The sequence below is a fragment of the Adiantum capillus-veneris genome, unplaced genomic scaffold (assembly GCF_014529385.1).
Source record: "Adiantum capillus-veneris isolate H3 unplaced genomic scaffold, ASM1452938v2 Hic_scaffold_936, whole genome shotgun sequence".
NCBI classification, from domain to species: domain Eukaryota; kingdom Viridiplantae; phylum Streptophyta; class Polypodiopsida; order Polypodiales; family Pteridaceae; genus Adiantum; species Adiantum capillus-veneris.
The window spans coordinates 33,530-60,611 of NW_028221893.1; the positions used below are offsets into that span (position 1 = coordinate 33,530).

General features: G+C 40.9%; 2 protein-coding genes across 3 annotated transcripts; both read right to left on the minus strand.

The window, feature by feature from the left end:
• Nucleotides 1-479: 479 nt before the first annotated feature.
• On the minus strand, nucleotides 480-1,048 carry LOC147416477 (uncharacterized). Its single transcript, XM_086508329.1, has one exon. It carries the CDS (start codon nucleotides 1,046-1,048, stop codon nucleotides 698-700), a length of 351 nt encoding a protein of 116 aa, XP_086364455.1. The 3' UTR covers nucleotides 480-697.
• LOC147416476 (protein ENHANCED DISEASE RESISTANCE 2-like) lies at nucleotides 480-2,350 on the minus strand. 2 transcript variants are annotated; one of them, XM_086508327.1, is made up of 2 exons: nucleotides 1,397-2,350; nucleotides 480-1,244 (listed from the first exon to the last, which is right to left on the minus strand). In XM_086508327.1, the coding sequence occupies exon 1, from the start codon at nucleotides 2,290-2,292 to the stop codon at nucleotides 1,501-1,503; it is 792 nt and encodes a 263-aa protein (XP_086364453.1). In that variant the 5' UTR covers nucleotides 2,293-2,350; the 3' UTR covers nucleotides 480-1,244; nucleotides 1,397-1,500. The 2 variants fall into 2 exon arrangements, with proteins under 2 accessions (XP_086364453.1, XP_086364454.1); XM_086508328.1 differs by having other exon boundaries at nucleotides 480-1,262.
• Between the last annotated feature and the right edge of the window lie 24,732 nt (nucleotides 2,351-27,082).

A 27,082-nucleotide genomic window follows, 5' to 3' on the forward strand; every position in this document is an offset into this window, starting at 1 on the left:
GTAGGCAGCCTTCACAATCTTTGATAGGGACCAACACCTTAGGAGCTTTGCATAGATCTACTTCTATCAGAAGTTGAGGGTCCCACTTAGAGTTAATTCCCCCTCTGGCCTTCTGTCCAAGGACCTTACCCACATAAGAACCATTTTTTCTTAACCAAGAGTAGTATTCAACTGGCAGGTCAGGGAAATCGACCCAAACAGGTGCTTTAGTAGGCTTATCACCTCTAGGGTTAAAACCCTTATACCACTTAAGAAAGGAAATTAGAGTATTACGAATGAGCCTCTATCCTTCAGTTATGACCTGCAGAGCGCTATTAGCATCTTCAAAGAAAAACAGATAATAATTATTGGGTAAGTATTGAATCTGCAGGGAAAAGGCCTTTTTGTTTTCCCAATTAATAACTACCCAATTTTTGAGCACTCAGAGGGACGGTCTGGAGCCATGACACAGACCTATCACAACCCTGTCCACAAGCTGATTATGCCAAGAGTCCAAATCCTTCTTGCTAACGGTGACACAATCCTCATTTTCACATACAGGTTCAGTGCTGGTTTCTACATGAGCAGGATGATGATGTTCTGAGTCAGAGACAACAGGAGATGGAGCTTTTATGGGAGAAGAAGACAGACCACCTTTAGCGGCTTCCATAGTTCTAGAGGCAAAGGGAAAATGCATGCCAGCAGGAATCTTCCCCTTCTAGTCATTGTTAATTACAATAGAAGGCATAAACCCCATACCTTCCTCAGCTGGACGGTAGAATGGATTGTCATACCTTTCTGCGTGGCCTCTGATGGCATCAGCATAGGACAAATGGGGCGCCTGATTGAAGTTCAATAAGAACTGTTGAGGGTGTAGAGCATTTCCCCTCATGAAAGGGCGGACAGAATCTTCTGGAGAGCTTCTTGTATGAGCAGGCATAGACTGTGTGAGAACTGGACCTCCTTGAAGACCTCCATGGACAGCATTAGGGCTTAGCTTCGTCTGATTACGATTGATGATCCCCTGTATAGCAGGTATAGAGCCTTCCATAGCTATAGAGGTGCCCATGGGGAAAGCACAAGCATACCATTGACTAATGCTTCATGCAGAGACATGGCGGGCTCCCCCCTGGGGGAGTCTAGAGTTTACTCAGCAGGAGAGAGTCGGGTGGAGAAGGAGAACGGTCAACGGGCATCAAGAAGAGGGATGGCCAGAAAAATCATTCCTTGCATGGAGTACGGACATGGACCTCCTTGTTTGGTATCTATAATGGGAGAATTCTCTATAAATGAGCAAAAAGATCTTCTAAAAAACTAGACAAATATTGAAATTATAATGGGAGAATTCCCTATTAATGAGCAAATATCTTATAAAAAACTTGAGAAATATTGAGAGGAGTTGGTGCAAGCGACTCACAAATGGTTGGATAGTATGGGGGAAGATAGTAGTGACATCACTTCATAAGATCAATGCAATGGTGTCTCCCATTAGATGTTCATATGGGAGGAGCATTAATTCATTTAGTCCACATGAGTTGCAGAGGAGGGCTTCAGCTTGACAAGCCTCATTGCCCCCAAAATCCTCTCCGGAAGCTCATTTGGATGGATGCCCTCCAGCACAAAGCCCATATCCGCCACGATGAGCGGTGCCAGACCGAATGTGAGATTTACAGCCGTGCGGGTTAAAATCGACGACCCCATATCTGCATCAACTTCTATGTAGTGCTGCTCCCTTGTGTAGGTGCATTTTACAAGTTTGCCCACCATACCCACAGACATCTTTCCCAGCACCACTTGCACAAGCCATGGTGCCCCGGGGTAGTGAGTCAGGACTTTGAGGCGCGCGTTGCGGAAGGCATCATCGCCATCAAGAAATGTCTGCATGAGGGAACCTTGGGGAGGGCTGCTGAAGCTTACAAAGTAGAAAACCACGCTATGGTGAGTCTTGTTGCCCACCTGGAAGTTGAAAGCCCAGACAAACGGCTGGTGCTGGGGGGATTTGCCGTCGCAGCGGACAGCGACAGCGGCCTCGAGTGCGGTGCGGACACGCGAGTGCGGGTGATTCATGATGTGGGTGATCGCAGAGGGGCCCTGGAGGAAGTCGAAGGCGAGGGGTTGCAGGAGGTAGTCGGAAGCTGGGATCTTGGCCTTGGATGTGAGGTAATCTGCGCTGCGGACGGAGAAGACGTGGGGGAGCGGGCAGGCCCAGCTGTTCGGGGCAGAGTGGAGAGACAGAGGGGTTTGGCCACCTTGTCTCAGCCTCTCCACCCACTCTCGGTGCTCAGCGGGAATTTCAGCAGCAGAAGCTTCCATTGGGGCAGATAAGGAGCCGCTGAGGATGTTCGCCCTCCATTTATTTGGCCCTCTCCTGCCAAAAAGTTCAACGCGCAAGACCGGGACATTTCAATTACCAGTATTTAACTTCAAGCCAATTCACGTGACGTGGGGTTTGAACATGCAACTCGAGGCGTTCTATTCCTATGAAGCTTTGTCGTGTTCTTTTTCTCCCAAATGAAGAATGAAGAAGCGCCTATTCCTTGTTGGCACTTGTTGTGTTACATGGTTGCATCCTCGCTCCACCCTTATGGGCAAGAGCACCCTCACAACCTGTTCACAACGTGTGTGCAACTACTTTGTTGATGTGCTCATGAAAACTTGCATGGTTTGCAACCTATGGCACACAAGCTGTCCACCAGCTCGCCATGTGGACTAGCTCTTAGCAAAACGGACTATGGTCGCTCATCTAGCACCTTTTCTTTAGGTGCAACTATGCCCTCCAACGTTCGTTCTGGCCACACACAAACACAATTTGGGCGTTCTGTTGCAAAAATGGGAGCTAAATGTCCAAACTTCACTTCGAAGCTAGACGACACGTTTGGAGAGAGGGAGAGCATGCATTGGCTATGGCCCCAATTTAGAGCACATCCACAGTGCCTGCATCGTTGCCTCTACTTTGTTTATAGGCAGTGAATCTTGCCAATGTTGAAGGCTCATTAAAGATTGTTCCCTGCATGTTGTGCCAACTATGCCAAAATCAACATAGTTGCAGACCCTTTTTTTTTCATAGTTCTACTAATCTCTAACTGATGCCTCACGTGGCCATGACTTAGGCTAGTTATTTGTAAATGTTTATGATAACTATGACTCGTGTGACCACCATCTTAAAGGTACTCTTGAGCCTTCTTTGTTAATCAATGTCTCAATAATAGACCCGCTTCTAGAATCTAATTCCTCACGATTGTGCCTTTTCAATCATGACTAGTGTGTGACCCACGCATTGTTGTGGCCAAGAAAAACATGGACATTGGATCACACACATACACACACACACACACATATTCATAGGTGTGTGCGAGTGTCTATATGCACACAAGTGGAGAGAGTGGGCTATAGTCCTTGTAATCACTCCAAGAAGATGACAATTCTCTCTCTCTCTCTCTCTCTCTCTCTCTCTCTCTCTCTCTCTCTCTCACACACACACACACACACACACACACACACATCATACCGTGAGATCAAGACTTGTCGAGTAAATCTTTAATATCTATTTGGATCAATAAAAATTCTCACTCTCTCTCTCTCTCTCTCTCTCTCTCTCTCTCTCTTTTAAGTAATCTTACATCTAGTATTTAATCCCATTAAAAAATCCCTCGACTCTTTTTGATAGGTTTAGGACTTCTTTACCACAAACCTTCAAAAAATATATAAATAAAAAATGGTTCTCCCCCCCCCCCCCCCCCCCCCCCCCCCCCCCCTTCGTCCTATATGGGAGTGGCGCCTTAAAGCTGGATAAATGCCTTTTAAAGGCACATTGAAAGTAGAACAATACCCCATAATACACTGGCAAACAACATTGAGTATTGTAGTAAATGATCTTGAGTCTATCGAGGTGTTCACGCCTGTCGCTTATAGAGTGTATACCACATATGGGAGCTTTGTGCACACACATGTTTCATGATGATGCTCTTCACCTCCTCTCTCCTACTCAGCCCCCTATGGGGCAAAGGCGCTGCCCGCTAGAAGCCATATTGAGTTGTTCACGCATGTTGCATACAGTGTATACCACACATAGAAGCTCTGTGCACCACACCCACATGCTACATAATGATGTTTTTCATCTCCTCTCCATCCCCCTATGGGGCCAAGCCGGCTGCTGCTTGAAGCCCTACACTTTGGGAATGGATCCGGTTGGAATACTGTTGGTCTGCATTACCATCAAACCTTTATATATAGAAAGACCAATTTAGAAAGTATGGGAAAAATGCACAAAAATGAGACTTGTTCTTCTCTTCATTTCTTGAGGAAAGATGAATGGTGTTTGAGGATGCACACTTTGTGCGTGTCTGCAAATCATAAGTAACCACTATTGCTTGAAGTTTGCACTGAACTATGTTTTCTATGAGCCAATGTGATAACATGTATGTATGTGCAACCATATGCGCACACACGCCCATGTTGTTGCCAGTTCCACTTCTTGCATGGCTAGAAGAAAGTTTCAAAAGGGACTCATATATCAATTGGTCTCTCTCTCTCTCTCTCTCTCTCTCTCTCTCTCTCTCTCTCTCACACACACACACACACACACACACACACACACACACACACACACACACACACACACACAGAGATTAGTTCACAAAAAATTGTACAGAAGTTGAGAAAACAACCCGAAACCTGAAATTGAGCAATACTTATAATTCCACAAGGAGTTTGACATTTCTCACAAAACTGGACACTTTCTAACACTTTTTGTACAATGCTTAAAATCAAGAGCTTCTTGAGAAAAACTGCAGATCTAGATGTGTGAGTTGGAGGACAGGGGGGACACTCGATGCGCATCAACTCCATAATTCCTTGCCTCAAAAACACCTAGAAGCTAGGTATAAGGTGTCCCCCATAGAGGAGTTTAAGATGTTATGGTAGGACACAATGTGGCACGTATTATGAAATTGTGCATAAAACTCCCCATGGACATCAATAATAGCTAGTGAATGCTCTCACAACTAGAACTGGACAAACAAAAGTTGGGAGCCAGACTAAAAGATTTTCCTAGGGCACCTTTGTGAGCATTATTCCAACAAGACTTGCCTTTTCTAGTTTGAGGCTTTAAAAATCCCATTATCCCACACGTAACATAATTACATCGGCTAACAGGGCAGCCACCCCTACGAACCCGCCTCCACAACCTTGATACACAAGGTCCATACTCTTGTCATTTTGAGATCTTTTATTTACCGATTTGCCCCCATCCTAGGCATTCCATTTGTTGACAACAAGGCACAAGTAGTCCAAGACCAATCCTCCGAGTGATGCTCGCGCACGAGTGCCCATATTAACACTTTGCTTTCTTGTATAATTTTTGTGAAGCTTGCCACCTCAAAACCAAGACATTCAAATGCTAGAATAATACTAGAGCATACATACTAAAACTCCAAAGTCCAGTTTTGTGCATTGGTTGCTACGACATTCAACAAAGCTTGAGCTGTAGTTCTAGCTAATGGAGGAGAAAGAGTCAATAACTACCTCTACTAAAACTTCAAATTTGACGTTTAGTTCCGTCAAGCTTTGTCAAATTCAAAATCAACGTTAGTTTCAAAATTTAAAACTAACGTTGACAGTCTTTGTCAGCAACCATTCCGTGAGCCAAGTCTCGCCTATTCCATGAGCCTTGCATGATTCTTTCAGCTCGCCATGAGCAGATCAGGCCGGACGGAATATCACAGTTATATGTTTTGACACTTGCATGTTGCTACCGCAATGACAATCCTAATCTCATGATGGCTCTTCATCCAACCTCCTGTAGCCTCGACTTGAGTAGCCTATGCCTTGTGGAGCGTCACACTTCTTCATCGCGCATGGCTCAACCCTGTAGAACTGTCTTGCAACACTCATGAATCTTGCCTTTGCCACGATCCTCATATGTTTTTGTTGTTGCAAGCTAGTACCATCACTGCATAACCGGGAACACTTTGCAAATGTAGCTCATGAAGTTCATGTGAGCAATTGGAGCTGGTCAGTTATACATAGCGAGCTGGGAAAGCGAGAAACAAATTCACAACTACAGCCACATGAGGTTAGTTGACGCAAAGGTATAGGCTTGCCTAAGGTGGGTGCCAGCACAATCGAGATAGTCGGCACAGGCTTGCCTAAGAATCTGGTTTATTGTAATGATTTTTTACGACACAACACAGTCTTTGAGTGTGCTTGTGATAAATATATCCCTTTTTGTAAAGATTTTGATACTTATGGCAAGAATGTTTGTACTTGTAGTCTTGATCTGGTTAGGAATACCACATTTCAAAAAATCCTAGCTAAAGGACTTAACCACATACCCACTTTTCCTAAAAACTCATATCTTGCTCTATCAATTTTACTTAGTTGTCTAACTGAGCTTGTCAGTACTCTCCAATTGGAGAAGACAACCCTACTGGACTTAGCAAATTTGGTTGAAAAATGCTTTTTTCAAAAAAATCTCACTCTTACCATATAAATGGTTATCTACTAAAAGCACATGGTGTTGTATATGGAGGCATGAGAGAACCTGCAAATGCCAAGAATAATGTACTGCAAAGCATAATACATACTACTTGACATACCTGGCAATCCCATAAGCGTATAATTGCGTGATACACGAACAGAGAGAGATAGAGAGAAACATAGAGCAAGGGAGAACATGCAGATGTGCTTCCTAGAGCGAAGTGTCACACCGGCACGGCAAGAGAGAAGAGAGGAGAGGAGAGAAGAAACACACAAGCACTGGGTGCAATCTTCCCCTGTGCAAGAGTGAGCGTTTCCCTCTTGCATGTCTTTTATTATAGATTCTTCAATGCTCAAAATGAAAAAACATTTGCCGGTTGGCACAAATGACCATAGCTCCTAATGAGTACTTGAGTAATAAATGTACATATCCATAACATACTCTAGGGTTGAAAAAGCATCTGCCCTCAGTTGTGAGATACATAAGTGGTGGAGTCGAGTGGGGCACATGCCTGCATAGCACAATGAGTAACTAAAAACCAAAAGAGCAATAATGATTAGTAGGAAGCCTTTTAAAAGTGAAAATTTGTGTACCACGTGTATGGTGTGATGGGGGTGCATAAAATGAAGTAAATGTGCGGAGGTGCAAAGTGCAACATTGTTCAAAAATGTTGTTCCAAATAGACCACCATCTGTCACCCTTCCACCTTGCCATATCAATTCATCATATCCGGTCATATCAATCCATACCAAATGTGGTGGGCCAGTTCCACATACAATGTAACCACGGAGAGTCCTAGCCTTACCAGGCACAGGCACTCTAGTACACATGTATCAACAGCCATAAATTTCCATAACATTATTGCAAAGCAGAGAGTCCTTCCTCACGAGGCCTAGGCACTCTAATACACATGTTAGTAATCATAAGTTTCCATAACAAGATGTGGAGCGGAGAGTCCTACCCTCTTCAAGCGTAGGTGTGTAGAAATTTTTCCATGCCAATTTAGTTCAATCCATAATATTCTTGCATGAAAATGCACCATGTCTCAACCAGTGTGACCAAGGGGTTGTGTGTAAAATTTATACCTGAAGTGTCTTTGATGTGAAACCATCGCACGTAGCTTTATCTACAAGAGGAATGCTTAAAGACAAAGTAGTAAAAATGACTTCTTATTAATGGTAAAACTAATGGAAGAAAACACTAAGTGTATTAACATGTTAAAAGTTTGTAATGAGAGTTGTGATCAATGTAGGGATGGGTGGCAGTAGAGAGTATTGTTGTGTGATAATAATACGAAGGTCCAAAAGTAGGTCCAATAAAGAAACTAAGCAAGGGGATTTTGTAAGCTACTTTTAAAAGAAAATTTGAAAAAGAAAAATTTTAAAAAAAATCATTCTAATTATATGACCTTATATTCAACATGGTTTATCAGAATCAGCTACGAAGGAGTACTAGAAATACTGCATGTTGTAGTGTGTATAGTGAAGAAGGACGTCTTTTGGTCGACAGACCTGTGTGGTCTCGTTGAATGGTATAAGTTAACTCATTGAGGATTGTGGCACAACCGTGTATGAAAATGTTTGTATAGCCAACTAGTAAGCAAGAAGATAGGGATTAATTAAGAGATTTGAGTGAGTAGCAAGGAAGGCACCTTTTGGAAAATCTGAGAGAACATGGTTAGTATATTATCACTGTAGCTGTCAAAATGAGTTGACAAAAGAAAGTAACGAGATGACTTAACTGATTGTCATGCATTATGGATGCATAAAGTTTTTTGAATCCTTAAATGAGTTAGAGAAGTGTAACAAAAACAATGAGAATCGTGAATAAACTCAAAGTGCAAATAGTACTGACCACAATGACACTTTCTCTTGTACATTTAGACACTCATCTATTTATGTTTGTTATACTATAGGCATAGACAAAAATCTAGAAAAGTGGCATTTGAAAAAAAAAATAGATGAGCTTTTTGTCACTATAGATACGGTGCACCTCTACCTCCCAATTGTAACCTGCAACAATTGGAGTCATTTTTTTCCAGGAAGTCCACAAAATTCTGGTTTCCCTTTGACATATTCATGCCAAGCACATAGGGTGTTGGGTACCAAATAATCTTTAGTTGAGCAACCATTGGAAAAATATAGACAGACTTCAATACCCCAACAGATGTCATTGTTGATGGAGTAATCCTGCAAAATGGAAATCCAAATGTTGTGGAGGGCCATGAGAAAGGTGTTTTGAAGTCAATGAATAGATGTAGGTGCAACCGGAAGTGGGCTAGGGAGGTAGCCGATAGCGAGCACAAAAGGTATGTCTAGAGGACACACACAACCGAAGCACATGCAAAGAGGCCGGCTTGTCAAGTGCCGGCAACAGCAGCACGTGATCGGGGAGGCGGGCACGTAAAAGATCTCCATCAATGTCCATATAACGCCGAGTAGGGAGGCGAGACCCACCGCAAAAGTTTCCACAGGTTGCACCATTCACTGAAGAGCTTGCTCAAAGTTTGTCTATGCGAGTATCCCGAGGGCCGATCACTCATGTGTTTTTGTCGTCAAATTTAACAGAGAAGGGAGAGAGAGAGTGTTTGTTGCAGTGTTAAGCACTGGGGTCGTACCGCTTTAGAATGCCTGCCTTGCAGGCTAGCAACATCATCAACAAGGCCTGTGCTACAAAGTGGCGCATCTGCCCAACAAAAACAAGTATGTTAATTGCTTGTTTGCTTGGTGTTCATTAGAAAGCCCAAGGCAAGATATTTTCTCAAACTCATAACATTACCAAGGATATCACCCTTTGCCTTGACTTAGTACTTTCAAAATGTGAATTTGTATGCGCCTCTAAACAAAAAATCTGCTCTAACTTCCCCAAATACACTATAACCCTTTTTGGCTGGTAAAAACTCCACAGAAGTTACTCTTAACCTCCCTAAACAAAAATTTCATCTCTTCACATCTGATATTACTCAATGATATGAGAACATACGCCTGGAAGGAGAACTAGGATTGAAAGATGTTCTATTATAAATTATTAATCTTGCCTTTAAACATGCTAGAATGAATGGTTTCTTCTACATGTCTCTCTCCAAAAAACCTAGATGGATTAGGGGAAAACAGTCTTCTCATCCCTTACACTTCGATGAGGATAAACTATTTAAAAATATATCTTGGGTCCTTGATAACTGCACTATTCTTTTCGGAGGATAGTGCTTTAACCAAAGCCTAGGCATTCTCATGGGTTTTTCATGCTCACCTCTTATGTGTAATTTAAACTTGGTCTTCTTTGAATACAATTGGTTTCTCAAAACCATGGGTGACAAAAACAACTATCATAAACTTTCACTATTTAAACACACTTATAGATATAATGATGACATATTAAGCCTCAACAATAAAACATTCTCAGAAGAAATCAGTCATATTTACCCTAAATGCCTAACAATAGAACCAAAATATGGACAAGGGTTTAAAACATCAATCGGCTTCTTTTCTACTTCAGTACAGTTCCTTAACTTTACAATTACTCTCCATAACCCTTGTGTGGGAGGTTATGACCAACGGTTTACCTTGAAAGACTCGAACTCTTATATATCCCACCCATTGATTTCATAAAAAAGAATAGTATACTTGATTATGTACTCCTCCTCTAACTGCTTCTTGGCATGGGAAGATAAGAAGCATGGGAAGATATCAAGATACTTATCCACAAATTTTGCCTTAATGGATTAAAGAGAAGTGACATAATTAATAAAATCATAAAATCTCTTTCTCAGAATGAGTGGCCTGGCCTACATTTTAACCATACTAACCTCGTTTCTCTAATTAGGTAGTAGGCCCATTCACAATGGGACTACTATCGACCCATTGTGTATGGTGCCTGTGACAGGGCGGGTACACACACACACAAAAGTAAACTTACAGCTAGAATTTAATCCCAGTAAAAGAACCCTGACTCTTTTTGACAGGTTTAGGACTTCTTTACCACAAACCCTCAAAATACATATAAATAAAAAGTGGTTCCCCCCCCCTCCCCACCCCCGCTTCCCCCTTCTTTCTATATGGGAGTGGCCCCTTAAAGCATAATTTGGATAAATGGCTTTCAAAGGCGTATTGAAAGTAAAGCAATACCCCATAATACACTAGAGGACAACACTAAGTATTGTAGTAAATGATCTTGAGTCTATCGAGGTGTTCACGCCTGTCCCTTGCAGTTTATACCACACATGGGAGCTCTATGCACACACATGCTACATGATGATGTTGTTCACCTCCTCTCTTTCACTCGGTCCCCCTATGGGGCCAAGGTAGCTGCTTCTACTAGAATCCATATTGACTTGTTCATGCCTATTGCATACAGTGTAAACCACACATAAAAGCTTTGTGCACCCACATGATACATGGCTGCTGCTTGAAGCCGTAGCTTTGGGAACGGAGTCGGTTGCAATACTTCTCGTTTGCATCACCATCAAACCTCTATATAAATGTGAGTTTGGCCTTGAGCCACTTAGTCTCTTTGCGTGTTGTTTGTGTTGATATAAAGAGACATTGTGACTTTGTTATGGAAGCTTGCCTACTCTCTAACCATGGAGCTTGTGGGGCAAAAGAGGGCGCTTCTCAGGTCCGCAATCTGTAAAAACCAAAATTATTGTTTTTTTGCAGCAGGCGCTCGGGTTTTCATATGATATACAAAAAAATGGTTTGGCTTGATATTTAGCGATCATGTATTAAAAACATGTTCATATTATCTCTGGTTTTTTAAACGCATGTGATCTTTTCACAGTAATTGATTGAATTGTTGTTGTTAAGCATAAAGGATACTTAGCGGGAAAAAAAGGTTTTGTATGGATTTATGATGGGCCGTTTTCACATGCCAGGTATATTGTATGATTGTGATGGTATAGGGTGCCATACACCAAGGCATGGACTAGCATTTCTGAAATTTTTTTGCGATCTCTTTTGGTTTGAGGTGACTGGCATTACATAGTACCTGTTTAGATCATGTACAAGCATGGCAATATGTACATGGCCTTGGTTGTGTGCTCGTTATTTCACATGCTGACTCAAATTGATCAGGATCTTACTGCAGGGTTAGGCTGCTAATGCCAATATAAGGCATTATACACCTAGGGTATAGCTACAAACTTACTAGGAATGTTGTGATAACTGTAAAAAAAGAGGAGCTGAGTTCGACGAGCTTGTGATTTCATTTTAATGACGGGTTTTTTTAAGGAGCTACTAGCATAATCATGATGTCACTTTGATGATAAAGTGCGCTATATAATATGACTTACATTGCTTACCACGATGGAGATGTCGTGACTAAAACAGTCTAGATTTCATGGCTATTTTCACTTAAGGCATGGCTTATCTACACTAGATTGTACAAATTTTGGAATTTTTTTCTCAAACTTAATGTAGAGGAACTAATTTGTTTTGTTGAGTGATTTTTTGTCTAAACCAAGCAACCAACAAACTAGATTGTACAAATTTTGAAACTTTTTACTCAAACTTAATGTAGAGGGGTTGATTTGTTTTGTTGAGTGCTTTTTTGTCTAAGCCAATCAACCGACAAGCTGTTTAAAAGTATAGAACAACGTTTTTTTGAGGGATTATCTAAAGCTGAAAACAAAAGTTACTATGTTTTGACAAATGTTTTAAAGATGGAAGTGGAAATGAGATATACCGCATTTACTTGATTAGTTTAGAAAATTTATCTGACTAAATAAAAGAATAACATAATTTATATGTAAAATCTTGATGGAAAATGATTGAGAAGTAGGCACAAAATAAACTTTGAACTAATGGTGGTATTAAGTCACTTGATCAAAAGGGGTGGTGGCCTTGTGATCAAAATGATACATATGTAAATAACTATTTCAGGAATATTAGAAACTGGGTTATATAAAAATGATACATATAATAGCTACCATAATTCAAAGGGATTATGGTTTTCTACAAGTTTTAATGAAGTTTTAATGAAGTTTTTACAAATTGAAATACATTTACACTTTGGACATTTGTTTAAAGTCAAAAAGTTGTAAGTTGGACATGGATAACAATTGATATAGTACGTTGACACCTGTAAAACACATTCAAGACTAACGTATCTATTGTATTGATTGAATGGATGCAGGTGAGGACTCTATCCTTTCCTGAAATTGTTTAGCTTGAAGCAAATGTCTGTTCTTGATTACACTAGCTCGTACTACTTGAGAAGTACTTCTTTAATGGGTTACTATCATTGTACACTAAAATGAGGCCTCATTCTTATATACCATGTACAAAGATAACTCTAAGACTAAGTTGTTTTTGTATTAATCTTTTCCCTCTCTCTAAAGCCAGCTGTCTTTGAATGTTAAAGTTCATTTATGTCTTATTGTTTAAGAAAAACAGCTACACACACGTGTGTTGATGCACAACCCCTTGATTACCCTCCCTATTTCCCTCCATCAATCTTTCTCTCCCCATGGGAAAATTCAAGCCCATAAGGAGAAACTACTCTCTCTCTCTCTCTCTCTCTCTCTCTCTCTCTCTCTCTCTCTCGTATTTGTGTGCCGCACAAGGGTGTAACAAATTTTTTACATGAGCACCTCTCCTCTTTGTGCATAGCTTGTGCTCGAGTTGGTGAGAGAGTGACCGTGGATGTACTAAGAATCCAACTTTTTGGAGCCTCTCATGTCCTTCCATGTTGAGTCTATTTGAGACCCGTGTTAGCAAAAAAAAAAAAAGATTTGTGTATTCTTAACGGGCTAAAATTGTAAAACTCGGCTACATTCCTACCTTGCCTTGAAGAAAATCAATAAATTTTGCAAGTTTTAGTCTAAATAAAAAAACTCTTCATCTTTTAATTAAAAAATTTGAAGAGTCTTATTTGTGCCCTTATTTATTAAATTACTTCAATTAGAAAAAATAGTATAAGTAGATGAAACATTTCTTATCATAGAATTGACTCCCTTTTTTTGAAACAATGTGTAATTGCTTTGGAGGGCTGCCAGGTTGTTGAGGAAACTCTCTCTCTCTCTCTCTCTCTCTCTCTCTCTCTCTCTCTCTCTCTCTCTCTCTCTCTCTCATGTAAGTGCTTCACACTGTTAGGAAATAAGACGTAGCTAAATAGATAATTGAGTAGATTACTTAATGAAGAGAAACAGATTTAAATACACGAGATTATAGAGTAGAGAGAGAGAGAGAGAGTACACACGATATACGTGGTTCACCCAATGTGGGCTACGTCCACGGGAAAGCAGCCACTTAATGGATTTAGTACTTCAAAACAAAAAGTAGTTTACAAAGGGATTATACCCTTAATGGAGCTCCCGCCTTGCTTCACTCTCACCACCTCACACTCACCTTGTTGCATCAACTTCACACTATGAAATGTATGTAGAAATGGCCTCCTTTTATAGGCCAAAAGGGCTGCCCTCTCTTATGAGAGACAACCATGTGTAGCCGCTCTTGTGCGAATAAGTCCAAATCGGACCCTCCAATCCGCCCATGTGTAGCCTCCCTTGAGAAGACAAGTCCGCTTTTGAATTCGGCCACCGGCCATTGACTTCCGACCACCGGCCATCCGCCATTGACTACCGGCCACCGGCCAACCGACCGGCTGTTTTTCGACCACTTTCCAGTCGCCGTCCGGCCATAATATTCCGGCGGAAAAAAAGTCTCGGGGGCCTCCGTCCCCGAGGCCTTTAAAGTTGCCCCTGATTCTTGTCCGTGAAAATTTTGGTTTCCGGTGAGTGATTTTCCTTCACGCACGATGGCTTCTCCTCATAATGGGGGCCTTACAAATGTGCGCTTTTACCACCGAAAATTACAAGGGTAAATCAGGCTCCATACTTAACAATATCCCACTTGGAGACTGATCTCCAAACCAAACCTGTGATTGCTTTCCATTCTAGCTTCTTATCCTTGAATGCCGATTGAAGATGAGCAAAAGCTCAACTTCTCCTTGTTGACCACCTTTGTAAACATGTCTGCAGGATTTTCACTTGTATGCACCTTTCCTAGCTTTAGCTATCCCTCTTCCAAAAGAGTGCGTATGAAGTAATATCTCACCTCAATGTGCTTTGTCCTTGAATGAAAGGCCGAGTTCTTCGCAAGATGGATAGCGCTTTGGCTATCACTGTACAAGACACAATTGTCTTGTTTGAATCCAAGCTCTTCTAAGAATCTGTGAAGCCACAAAATTTCTTTGATTGCCTTCGTCATTGCTACATACTCTGCTTCCGTGGTAGAAAGTGAAACCACTTTCTGCAGCTTTGAAGCCCAGCTTACTGCTATGCCTCCAACCGTGAACACATAGCCAGTAGTGCTCCTTCGAGTATCTTTGTCACCTGCCATATCTGCATCAGCATACCCTTCTAGAAAAATATCAGTTCCTCCAAAATACAAAGCAGTTGTTGTTGTCCCTTTTAGATACCTAAGTATCCACTTCACAGCTTGCCAATGCTCTTTACCTGGGTTGTCCATGAACCTACTCACAACTCCCACTCCATGTGCAATGTCTGGCTTTGTCCAGACCATAGCATACATTAGAGAACCTACCGCTGCAGCATATGGAACTTTAGACATATAGGCTATCTCCTCTTGTGTCTTTGGACACATATCCTTCGTTAGTTTAAAATGACCAGCCAAAGGTGTAGAAACTGGTTTTGCATTTTGCATTGCAAACCTTTCTAGTACCTTCTTGATGTAATCTTCTTGAGATAGCTTTATTGTCTTCTTCATCCTGTCCCTTGATATTTTCATACCAAGTATCCTCTTTGCAGCACCTAAATCTTTCATTGAAAAAGATTTGGACAACTCCTCTTTTAGGTCTTTGATGTCCTGCATGTTAGCACTTGCAATCAACATGTCATCAACATACAACATTAGGATGATGAATTTCCCATCTCCCAAATTCTCCGTGTAGACGCAGTGATCCAAGTTGCATCTTGTGAATCCATGATCCAACATCCATCGATCAAACTTCAAGTACCATTGTCTTGATGCTTGCTTTAAACCATACAAGCTCTTCTTTAATCTGCAAACCATTTTCTCCTTACCTTTTACTTCATACCCCTTTGGTTGAAGCATGTAGATTTCCTCCTCTAAGTCACCGTGAGGGAATGCCGTATTTACATCCATTTGCTCGAGATTTAGATCATGAGCAGCCACAAGGCTTAAGACAAGCCTAATTGAGTTCATTTTTACAACAGGAGAAAATATTTCATTGAAGTCAATACCTTTCTTTTGAGAAAAACCTTTTACCACAAGCCTAGACTTGTACCTTTTCTTCCCACCTTCTTCTTCCTTTAGCTTGTACACCCATTTGTTTTGAAGTGCCCGCTTACCTTTAGGCAACTCAACCAACTCCCATGTTTGGTTGCGATGTAGTGAGTCCATCTCCACTTGCATTCTCTTCGTCCATTCTTCTTTGGATTCATGTTGCATAGCTTCTTCATATGATTCCGGTTCTCCAGAATCTGAGATCAAGAGATGGTTGAAGGAAGGAACAAACCTTTCTGGAGGTCTACTTGCTCTTGTAGATCTTCGGGGAATAGGTTGAGGCTCCTCATTTGGTTGACGTTGTTGCACATTGTCACCGTTTGCAGTCCTTGAGTCTTGACCGTCCTCAAGCTCCATGTACTCTTTACCTGTTTCTTTTGTTTGTTTTCTTTCCAAGTAATCTTTGTACATATTTTGTTCGTTAAAAATTACATCCCTACTCCTTAAGATTTTACCATCTTCAGGATTCCATAGGCGATACCCAAAGTCTCCTTCTCCATAGCCAATGAAGAAACACTTTTTGGACTTTGCATCTAGCTTTGATCTTAGGCTTTTATCTATGTGCATGAAAGCCTCACACCCAAATGTGTTGGCACATAAGCCAAGCTGATCTCTCCTGCTGAGAGCCTCTCCCTGACATAGTGGTAATGCACCTCAATGTGCTTTGTACGAGCATGAAAAACTGGGTGCCTCGCAACTGCCAATGCGCTGTGACTGTTAGTGTAGATAGTGTTGGCAGTGTCCTGTCCAACACCCAAATCAACCTTAAGGCGTCTGAGCCATACACACTCAACCGTAGCCATGAAGACTGCCATGTACTCAGCCTCACAACTCGAAGTGGCCACAGTAGGTTGCTTCTTGCTCAACCATGATATACATGAACTGCCAAGCATGAAACAAAAACCACTTGTGGACACTCGCGTGTCAAAACAACCAGCCCAATCTGAGTCCGAAAAAGCATGTAAGTCTGGCGGCAATGATCCCCCCTTGGGATAAAACAAGCCAAGATGTAAACTGCCACTAAGGTAGTGGAAATCCTCTTGAAAACCTGCCAATGCTTAGACCCTGGGCTATGCATAAATCTGCTAACTTGTGAGACTAAAAATTGAATATCTGGCCTCGTGTTGCATACATAAATGAGGCAGCCAACAGCAGTTTGGTAAAGAGTGACATCAGCAGGATCGCCAGCATCATGTAGACTCAACTTCAAACCTATTTCCATGGGAGTGGCAATAGGTTTACAATCCTCAAGTCCAAACATACATAGCAATGTCTCTATGTAACTTTTCTGACACAAGGCAATACCACCATCACATTGCTTAAACTCTATACCCAGGTAATGATGCAACAGCCCCAAATATTTCATCTTGAAAGTAGCATTCAAATCAGCCTCAAATTCAGCAATATGTCTCTCATTTGGTCCAGTGATCAGCAAATCATCGACATAAAGAACTACAATGAGAAGTACATCACCCTCACGCTTTACATACAATGTGCTTTATGTTGGACTGTTACGAAAGCCTCATTTAACCAAATGAGTGTCAGCTTTCTCATACCAAGCATGAGGAGATTGCTTCAACCCATACAAAGCCTTCTTACATCTGCACACTTTTTCCTCTATCCTTTTATGACAAAACCGCGAGGCTGCGCTACATAAACTTCCTCAAATATGTCACCATTCAAGAAAGCAATAACAATGTCTGATTGATGTACATCCCAACCAAAATGAGCTGCCAATGCACATAGAAAACGCACAGTAGTCATACGACAAGTGGGAGCAAAAGTCTCTTCATAATCTATGCCTTTTTGCAGTGCATAACCTTTTGCAACAAGTCAAGCCTTATGGCGATCAATCTCACCATCCAGCTTGCGTTTCAACTTGTAAACCCACTTCGTACCAATGGCCTTTTGCCAGGAGGCAAATCACATAAATTCCATGTGTCATTTTCTATAAGTGCATCATATTCTGATTGCATGGCAGCCATCCAATTTTTTGAATTCTGTGCTTCATCAAAAGACAGAGGCTCCTCAACATCATGTAAGCTAGACGCAACCAAAGCATAACAATCGGATGCATAAGATGCATGGCGAGAGCCTGAACGAGTACGACTAGACAAAGGTGCATCCAATTTACTATCACGCAAAGTGTGCACCAGCCATTTTGGCATACCTCTAGCTTGCTCATTTTCAACCCTTTCCTCATCAAGTACATCATGTAGATTTGCATCAGTAATAGGCTAATCTAAAACATTTTCAGAAACCCCCATAGGTTGTACATTTGCCTCGTTGGAACTTACATATTTCCACCACTAAAAAGAGGCAACAAAGTGTCATAAATGTCCTATGAGCTTACATTACTATCTCTAGTACATGACAGCAAGGGCTGAACAAAATCTTCCACAAACACTACATCCCGTGAAACTAGAATACGTTTTGTTTGCGGATAATACAACCTGTACCTTTCAGCACTATAACCAACAAAAATACATTTGACAGCCTTATCATCCAATTTTCTTCGTTGCACTTGTGGCACCAAAGCATATGCCAAACAGCCAAAAACACGCATGTGCTCAATAGAAGGCTTTCTATCATGCCATGCTTCATATGGACTAATAGACTGCAAAGCTTTCGTAGGACGCCTGTTAAGTACATAAGTGGCACACATGATGGCCTCAAGCCAAAAAGAATGCGGCAAATCTTGACTTTTGACCATACATCGTGCCATTTACGTCAGTGACCTGTTTTTACTCTCAGCAACACCATTTTGCTGAGGTGTATAAGACACTGTACATTGGTGTTTTATCCCACGACTAGCCAAAAATGCATTAAATTCATGAGACATATACTCCTCCCCTCGATCGGAACGGAGGGTGCCCATAGTACATTTCGAGACATTTTCAACCATAGCCAGAAATTGTTTGAAGCACATAAAAACTTCGGACTTCGCTTTAAGCGGAAATACCCATGCATGCCTGGAGTAATCATCAATGAAAGTCACGAAGTACAGGTAATTTACCAAGGACGGAGTTTGCATGGGCCCACAAACATCACTATGCACAAGTTGCAACTTGCATGTGGCCCAGACTGAACCATCCTTTGGAAACTTAGAACGCTGCATCTTACTAAAAATACAGCCTTCACAAACATGTTTGACAGGTGCTTCAAGAGGTGGCAAAGAAGCAACCATATCAGATTTCTGCAAACGCAGCAAACTGACAAAATTCAAATGACCAAAACGTGCATGCCAAAGTTTTGCATCTGAAATAGCCCTTGAATCTACAACATCATTTGCAAAATTTTGTCCACACTTGTCATACAAAGTGATCTTATACAGCCCACGGCACAAAAGGCCAGATGCAACAATTTCATCACCAAAACTGAGATCATGAACTGTACATCTGTCATCCACAAATTTGACTACAAGTCCAAGTCTAGCAAGTGCGGATATAGACAAGAGATTCTTCTTGATCCCAGGTACATAAAGTGCATAAACAAGTGTGAAGGAGCTGCCATTAGCAGCAGTGAGCACAATCTTTCCAACTCCCTGAACTGGATAAGAGGCGTTGTTGGCACAAGTGACTGAATTCCCATGAGGGACAGACTCGAGAGAGTTAAACAATTCACGATGTGAGGTAATGTGCTTTGTAGCACCACTGTCGAAATACCACACATGTGAATCTGCAGCAACTGACAAGCATGCATCATGGACAGCATGATTGTAAGTGCACTCTATGCTAAAAGCCCATTCTGCATCAACATCAGCAACACAGTCTCCTTTCACAGGAGACTCAACAATGGCTGCATTTGTAGTGGAACTAGCATTTGCAGTGGAACCACCCTCTTTCTTCTTAGCCTCTTTGGCCTTCAACTTAAGACACGACTTGATCAAGTGATCATTGGCTTTACAATAATGGCAACGCATCTTCTTTTTGCCCTTATCACCAGAATTTCCAGACGAAGTGCTGCCAACAGAAGCATTAGGAACATAATTTTTGCCACTCGCAACAGAACCATAAGAAGTGGCTGCATTACTGTTACCACCCTTTCTTTGAGAAGCAATGAAAGCCTGTTCAACTGCATGCTACCTAGTCTTGTTTTTTCTAGAAAGTGACTCTTGCAACAGCAATGTGCATAATGCAGCAAACTTGACAACTTCAGGATTTCCTTGGGTCATCAGTCTCCAAGTACTAGCAAAAGTATGGTAGGAATCTGGTAAGGCATCAAGAACAGTCTGCACAAGGGAACTGTCTGAAATGACTTCACTTGGAGAAATAAGTTGCTCATTGATATCCTTGACACTAGCAAGGAAAGTGTCCATATCATCTTCCTCATGCATAATCTTCGACTCCAGCTCTTTACGTAGCAAAGCAATTTTAGCCTCATTGCGACTTGCATAAAGACCAGCCAAAATATCCCAAGCATGTTTTGCAGATTTTGCTGAACGGATGTGAGGAACAATAGTGCGCTTCACAGACAACGCAATCAATGCATGAGCCTGCGCATCCTTTACATCCCAACGAGCTTGTTCTACCTTAGACAAAACAACTCTAATAGCAGCAATCCTTGCAGCAAGACCTGCAACATCCTCAACATCGCCTACATCCTCAGAACTAGGACATACATCAATGCCCTACACAATATTCCAGATGCCCTTTGACACAAGAACGTGTTGTATCATATAAGCCCACATAGGGTAATTGTCCCCATCCAACCTATCCTCAGCAGCAAACATCTTGAAGACATCTGTGTTGTTGTCAGCCATGGTAAATGTTGCACCTGATGTGAAAGCTATCCAAAAATAGGAGAAACGGAGCGGGAACAACACGTGCTATATAGCACAAACCATAGAAGACGTGCTATATATATATATATATATATATATATATATATATATATATATATATATATATATATATATATATATATATATATATATATACATATATATATATATATATATACATACATATATATATATATATACATATACATATATATGTATATGTATATGTATATGTACATATACATACATACATACATATATATATATATATATATATATATATATATATATATATATATATATATATATATATATATATATATATATATATACATATATCATTAGGAAAATTTTGAGCTCATTTTTGGGCCTTGTAAGAATTGTTATAGCCTTCAAAAAGTGGGGATTGGTAATTTTTTTGCAAATAAGATATAAACTTGTCGGAGGTTGGATATTTAGAATCTACTCTTCAAATGCTATCTATTGATATATAGCATGCATGTATTGGACATTACCTTCATGTAGATTTAGAAAAAGGTGATTTCAGATTACCGTAACGACAACAAAAATTGGTTGATTGAAAAAGAAATGGCACAACTTTCATAGAAGTCATCCAAACTTTTTGGACCTTGGCTCTTTAGAATCCATTTTTCAAGAGCTTTCCAATGATAGGTCATATCATGGGATTCTGAGAAATATTTAGAGGAGTCTACCAGGTTGCTTTCTTTTGTACAACTTTGATGATGTGGCACTCTTAAAAGGCCCAAAAATGAGTTCAAAACTTTCCTAATGATATATATATACATACATACATACATATATATATATATATATATATATATATATATATATATATATATATATATATATATATATATATATGTATGTATGTATATGTATATACATATATACATATACATATATACATATGTATATGTATATATATATACACACACACACACATATTAATGAGTTCTCTCTATTTCACCTTTCATTTCACAACCTCACATGACGTGATTTTTTTGCATTCTATAGATTATTTTCAATCGATGTCCGAGAAAGTCTCTTTTTTTAAGCAACCTTCAATCTAGTTTCCTCCTCACAAAGAAGCAAACCAAAAATACTATTAACAATTTGAAATTTATAGGATTTTTGAGCTATTTTCTCACATATTTCATCGATTTTTCTTCACTTTACCATGGTGTAAACCGGCTAGTCTCGATTTTCAGCCACCTAAAGGCTAAGCTGAGGCAATCCTTTCCTAAACATTGGTTCCAATTAAAATCAACCTAAAGTTTTGATCACTTTCTTATTGTTTTAAAAAGCCACCGTGACCCTTTTACTTGTTTTTCTCAATTTGTTTTTCCAAGTGTTTTTATTGTCACCATTTTGTATGGTTTTAGAATATATTGCAATATGTACATACTTGGAGGAGATAAAATCCTAAGCAAAGTCACACAATGTTATAGAATATGAGATCCAAAACCAAGGTTCCCTTCATGCTCACATAAATGAAGTGAGGATAGACACAATTGTCAAGACCCTTGTAATCTAGTAAACAAAGCATGCACGTAAAGCCCTAAAGGAACCACATTCTTGTTGACACTAGCATATGCAATAACATGTCACAAGGTACAAGGTGCAACTATTTCAGAAAAATCCATGCTCAACATAAAGACAGCGTTCGTGCCAGAGCTAGCTTATGTAATGCTTTCGTGAGTAACAAAAAGAAAGCACTTGAGCTTATTACAACTACCCAAGCTTGAAATGTTCGCTCCCATGATTGATCCACTCTCCGAATGTTGATGCTATTTGCCTCTCTTCTTGTAAAACAAGAATCAGATAGTCATTTCTTGCCGCCTTCAACGTTTCTACTCTTAAAGATTAAATATCTTTCTATTCGTGCAAGTTCACATACTTAGGCCCGAAAACGGGACAATGACAAGGTATGTGAACCCTCATCGTAATACAATGCCATGATTCCATTTTCAAAGTCTGCACACCTAACTTTCTTCCCCTTTATTTTTAGTTATTTAACTTATTCAAGGACAATGCAATCACGCAACTCCAACACCACATCACAACAATGGATCGAAAGCGTTCCCTACCTTCATTTAAATAAGGATTGCAAACTTGACGGGCGAATCTCCCTTCATATTCATACAACCACCTCCGAATTACTACCACGTTCGAAACTACATTAACAAATGCAAGAAGATTCTGGAAGAACAGAACGAGGTGGGCACCAGACTTGCGACTGGCTTGCATAAGGAAACACTACAACAACTCGAATTTGATTACAACAAATCCAATTGGCTACTCCTTGAAATTGGCGTACGAGAGCTCCTATGCCAAAAGACAAAAGGGTATCTCAACGTACTTCCTTGAAACGCTCCACTTCGGCTTCAATATCGGTCTCAAGAAACTTCTCGCTATCAATAGGACATCTACAAACAACGTGCTAACGAAGATGGAGCTTGGATATGTGGAGAGCGAGCCATTAATGATCGATGATAAGTTCATTTGGCACTTTGATATAGAGCTTTACAACCTACGCTTTGAAAATGGGACAAACCCTTTCCCCAAAAAGGAGAACCAATCATATGAGTAACCTATCGACATACAATGCTATACTTTTGAATTGTTGTATCAATGATTGATGAGATCACATTCTTAATTGCAATGCAAGAGAACAAGCAAACATTGGACAACAAGCTGCAAGGCCAACGGGTGCATCAAGTTGACACTGCAGCATCAACCTCCATCGACATGCCACTGGCAAAGAGACAACGATAACCAAGGAAACCGAATACATAGTGTGTACTTCATTATATGCATCATGAGCAAAAAGATGTACACGTGTCATGAGAGACTTCAAAACTAGGAAGAAAATTCATGCTAGAAAAGCCTCTCGATGCATGCGAAAGGATGTGAAGGCCTTTAGGTCTCTACCATTCATTTCCTCTGATTCATTACGGTTTCAAAAAATCAAAGTTTATTATTCTTTATATCATGATTCCTATTGTATGTTCTTGCTTGATATGCTCATCATTGACCTATGCCTATGTGATCTACAATTCAATAAGCTTCATCATTCCCGATCGACAAAATTTAACCATATATGTGTGATTCATTGTACGAATTACCACGATTGAACCATTTCGCAATCATAGCCAATTTCCTGCTTGTAATATATTACCACTCATGTTCTATAATTAGGGGCCCGCCGCCGCCGCCGCCCCCCCTCTTTCAAAAGGGGAGGGGGTAGCTGTAATTCAATTACCCCTTCAAACTGACGATGGTGACAATTACCCCTCCCACCAAAAAAGGTTATGTAACCACATGTCTACTGTTTCGAATAAAAATTTCAAATAAAAGGTTATAGAATTGGTCCGCTGATGCTTTAAAAAGGAATATAAAATTGTAAGTCTTAGAGAAGTGAAAGCTACAAGAGAATAAAAAATTCAAAGCTGCAAGTTTTAAAATTGTAAGCAAAAGAGAATGCTCAAGTTGAATTAAAAAAAACAAGTTTATTCATTAACGTTTCATGCTTTGGAGGAGGTGGAAATAAAAGCTCTACATGGGGAAAGGAATAGTGCTATGCACATTTAGAAGATCCCAAGGAGAATATTAATTTATTACAGAGGTGGGGGTGAACCAATTGCACCTCTTTGAAGTCCAATTGCTCTTTAAACAACCCAAACCCCCCCCCCCCCCCCCCCCCCCCCCCCCGCCCGCCCCCGACAGTGCGCTCGGCAACTCTGAACGTTGAAGACGGGAGTTCCAACTTCCAAGTCCAAGTGGGTCGGAAGCGCATGTTGAATGCTGAGAATTCTGAGCGCTCTCTGTCCCTCTCTTCACCTGCCTCTTCTAAGATCTGTCCGCTTCGATTCTGACTCTTCCTCAGGCTTCCCCCTTTGGGGGGGTCAGGGATGGCGTTACACGAAGCCCTACGGAATGGGCTTATTCCCAGCGCAGAAAATCAGCAAGACAGGTTTACCTCACCTTCAAAGTTGATAATGCATAAGGCATTTACCCCTCCATCCCATGGGGCCAGATACCCCCCACATGCAGGTATTTCTTTGGAAAAAGGGCTCTTTGTCTTTAGCCCTGGTAGTCATCATTCCCCCCCTCAGACGATGCAGGGGTCACCAAAGGGAAGTGCAACCCTATACTGAGGTCTCCATCTCCAGCGCAGCCAGGTATGGGTCCTCTGCCACACCTTGTACAAAACCCTGTTTGGAATGATGATTATTTTGGTAATGTGACTCACCTTAACCACATGCATGAGGGATTTCATGGTGGCGACCCTGGTCCTTCTGAGAGGGGGCTTGAACAATCATTCATTAAGTACAATGAGGACCTTCCCCCACACTCTCAAGCGCCCCAAGGGAGAGAAGAGGCTTTTGCTCCCATTCCTAATGTTGATCCCTCTCCGTGTCCCCCAACTCAGATTAACTCCAATAATGAGCATGTACCCCTCCCCGAGGGTACTTTTGTCATTGAAGAAAAAGCATTGCATGCTTGGTATTCTCAATTGTAGTCATTGGCTTAGTTCATGGGATTAGACCTTCAACAGAAGCATTGAAGCTTTGGATTGCTCAACACTGGGGAAACAGAAACATGAAACCGAGTCATGTGCAATATTTACCCAATAATTACTATTTATTCTTCTTTGACCTTGCCAATGAAGCCTTTCAGGTTATCAGCCAAGGACAATGGCTCATCAAGAACACCCCTCTCTCTCTCTCTCTCTTTAAATGGTTTGAAGGCTTCAACCCAAGGGGTGATAAGCCAACAAAAGTGCCTATTTGGATCGATTTTCCAGACTTACCAGTAGAGTTCTACCCCTGGCTCAAAGAGTTGGGATCTCAGTTGGGCAGAGTTCTTGGCCAGAAAGCAAGGGGTGGTTTTAATCCAAAATGGGACCCTCAACAGTTGATTGAAATTGATACTAACAAAGATCTGAGGTTTGAAATCCCTATAGCTGACTCTACTGGTAAAATGTTACATACTCACAAAGTTTTCTACAGGAACTTACCCAACGCTTGTTTCAATTGCATGAAACAAGGTCATTTAATCAAGCACTATCCTGAGCTTGCTCCAAAGGAACCTGAGAAAGAGGTACAAGAAGAAGTTGAAAGGCCTTTTCAGCAGGTGCATAGGAGGAACTCCTATAAGCAGCAAAGGAGTAGAAGCAACATTCCTAAAGGCCAACCTCCTCAAGCTTGGTTAGAGGATGTATTTGATCCTCTCAATGTTACAATAGCAACCTCTAGTCTCATCCCTGATAGCCCTGAGCAGTTTCCATCCCTTGAGAAACAAACCCATACCACCAATCCGTCAAATCCCACCCTTGTAGAAAATAATGGTGACATTGCTCTCACTCCTGGTTCCAAGAAAGAGGGGGGGGATCAGAGTCAAGTCTCAGACAGTGAGGGTGAGAACATTCCTAGTACTCAATTCGTAGGCATGCAAGTTGATCAACACACCTTATCCTTTGAAGAGGAGATTGAAGCGGCAGACAAAAAAGAAAAACTCAATTTAGCTGCCTCCCCTAGCACATCTGAAGATACTAACATGCTTACAGCAGAGGAGGAAGTACTACCTGTGATAATCAAAGGTAAACCCAAGAGGAAAAAAGAGAAGGATTTAGATCCCTGCAGAGTTTCAATGGTTCTTTCCAAACCCTCAAAAAACAGTAAAAAATGACAGTCCCTAAACTAACATTACTGTCTTATAATTGTAGGGGGTTTTCAGACCAGGTTAAAGCAGCTGGCATTACGAAGTGGTGTGCTGACATCTCTCTGAATGCTGACATTATTTGTCTTCAGGAACTAAAACTTTCAGGCTCCAAGTTGGAATTCAATCTAAAGAGGATGGGCTCTCAGTACTTGTGGTTTACTACCTCTCACCAACATGGGAAAGGTGGAGCTGCCATAGGCATCCATTCCAAACATTCTTCCATGATCAAACAGTGTCCATCCTCCCAGAGGGGCAACTGGATAGGTGTTGAGCTTGCCGAACCTTTCAACTATACAGTTATCAGTTTGTATGCATCTAATTCTATCTCTGATAGAGCAGCTACTTGGAATGAATTGAGTCTCTTGCATAATCACATTATCCTGGCTGGAGACTTCAATAATGTGACATCTTTGCAGGATAGATTTAAAAATCTGGGGCAGATTATAACAGGCAATGAAAGGGTCCAGTGGGACAATATGGTAGATAATCTTGAGCTGATGGATATTTCTGAAGAATCTGGACACACTTGGAGTAATAAACAAGCAGGTGAGAACTTTAGATTTGCCAGATTAGACAGAGTTTATATGTCTTTGGACTTGATGTAGAAACATTGGCAAATTAGTTGTGTTACAGATAATTCTCTCCTGCTTTCTGATCACTTGCCTGTCATTACTGTACTTGATCAGTCTGAGTGTTCATTTAAAGTTGGGTGGCCACATTTAGACCAGGCATTGCTCAAACTGAATTTTGTTAAAGCTAAAGTCAAAGAGGTTATGCATTCTTCCTTTTCTGCTTGTACTTCACCATTTAAGGCATGGGACTCAGCTGTCAAGA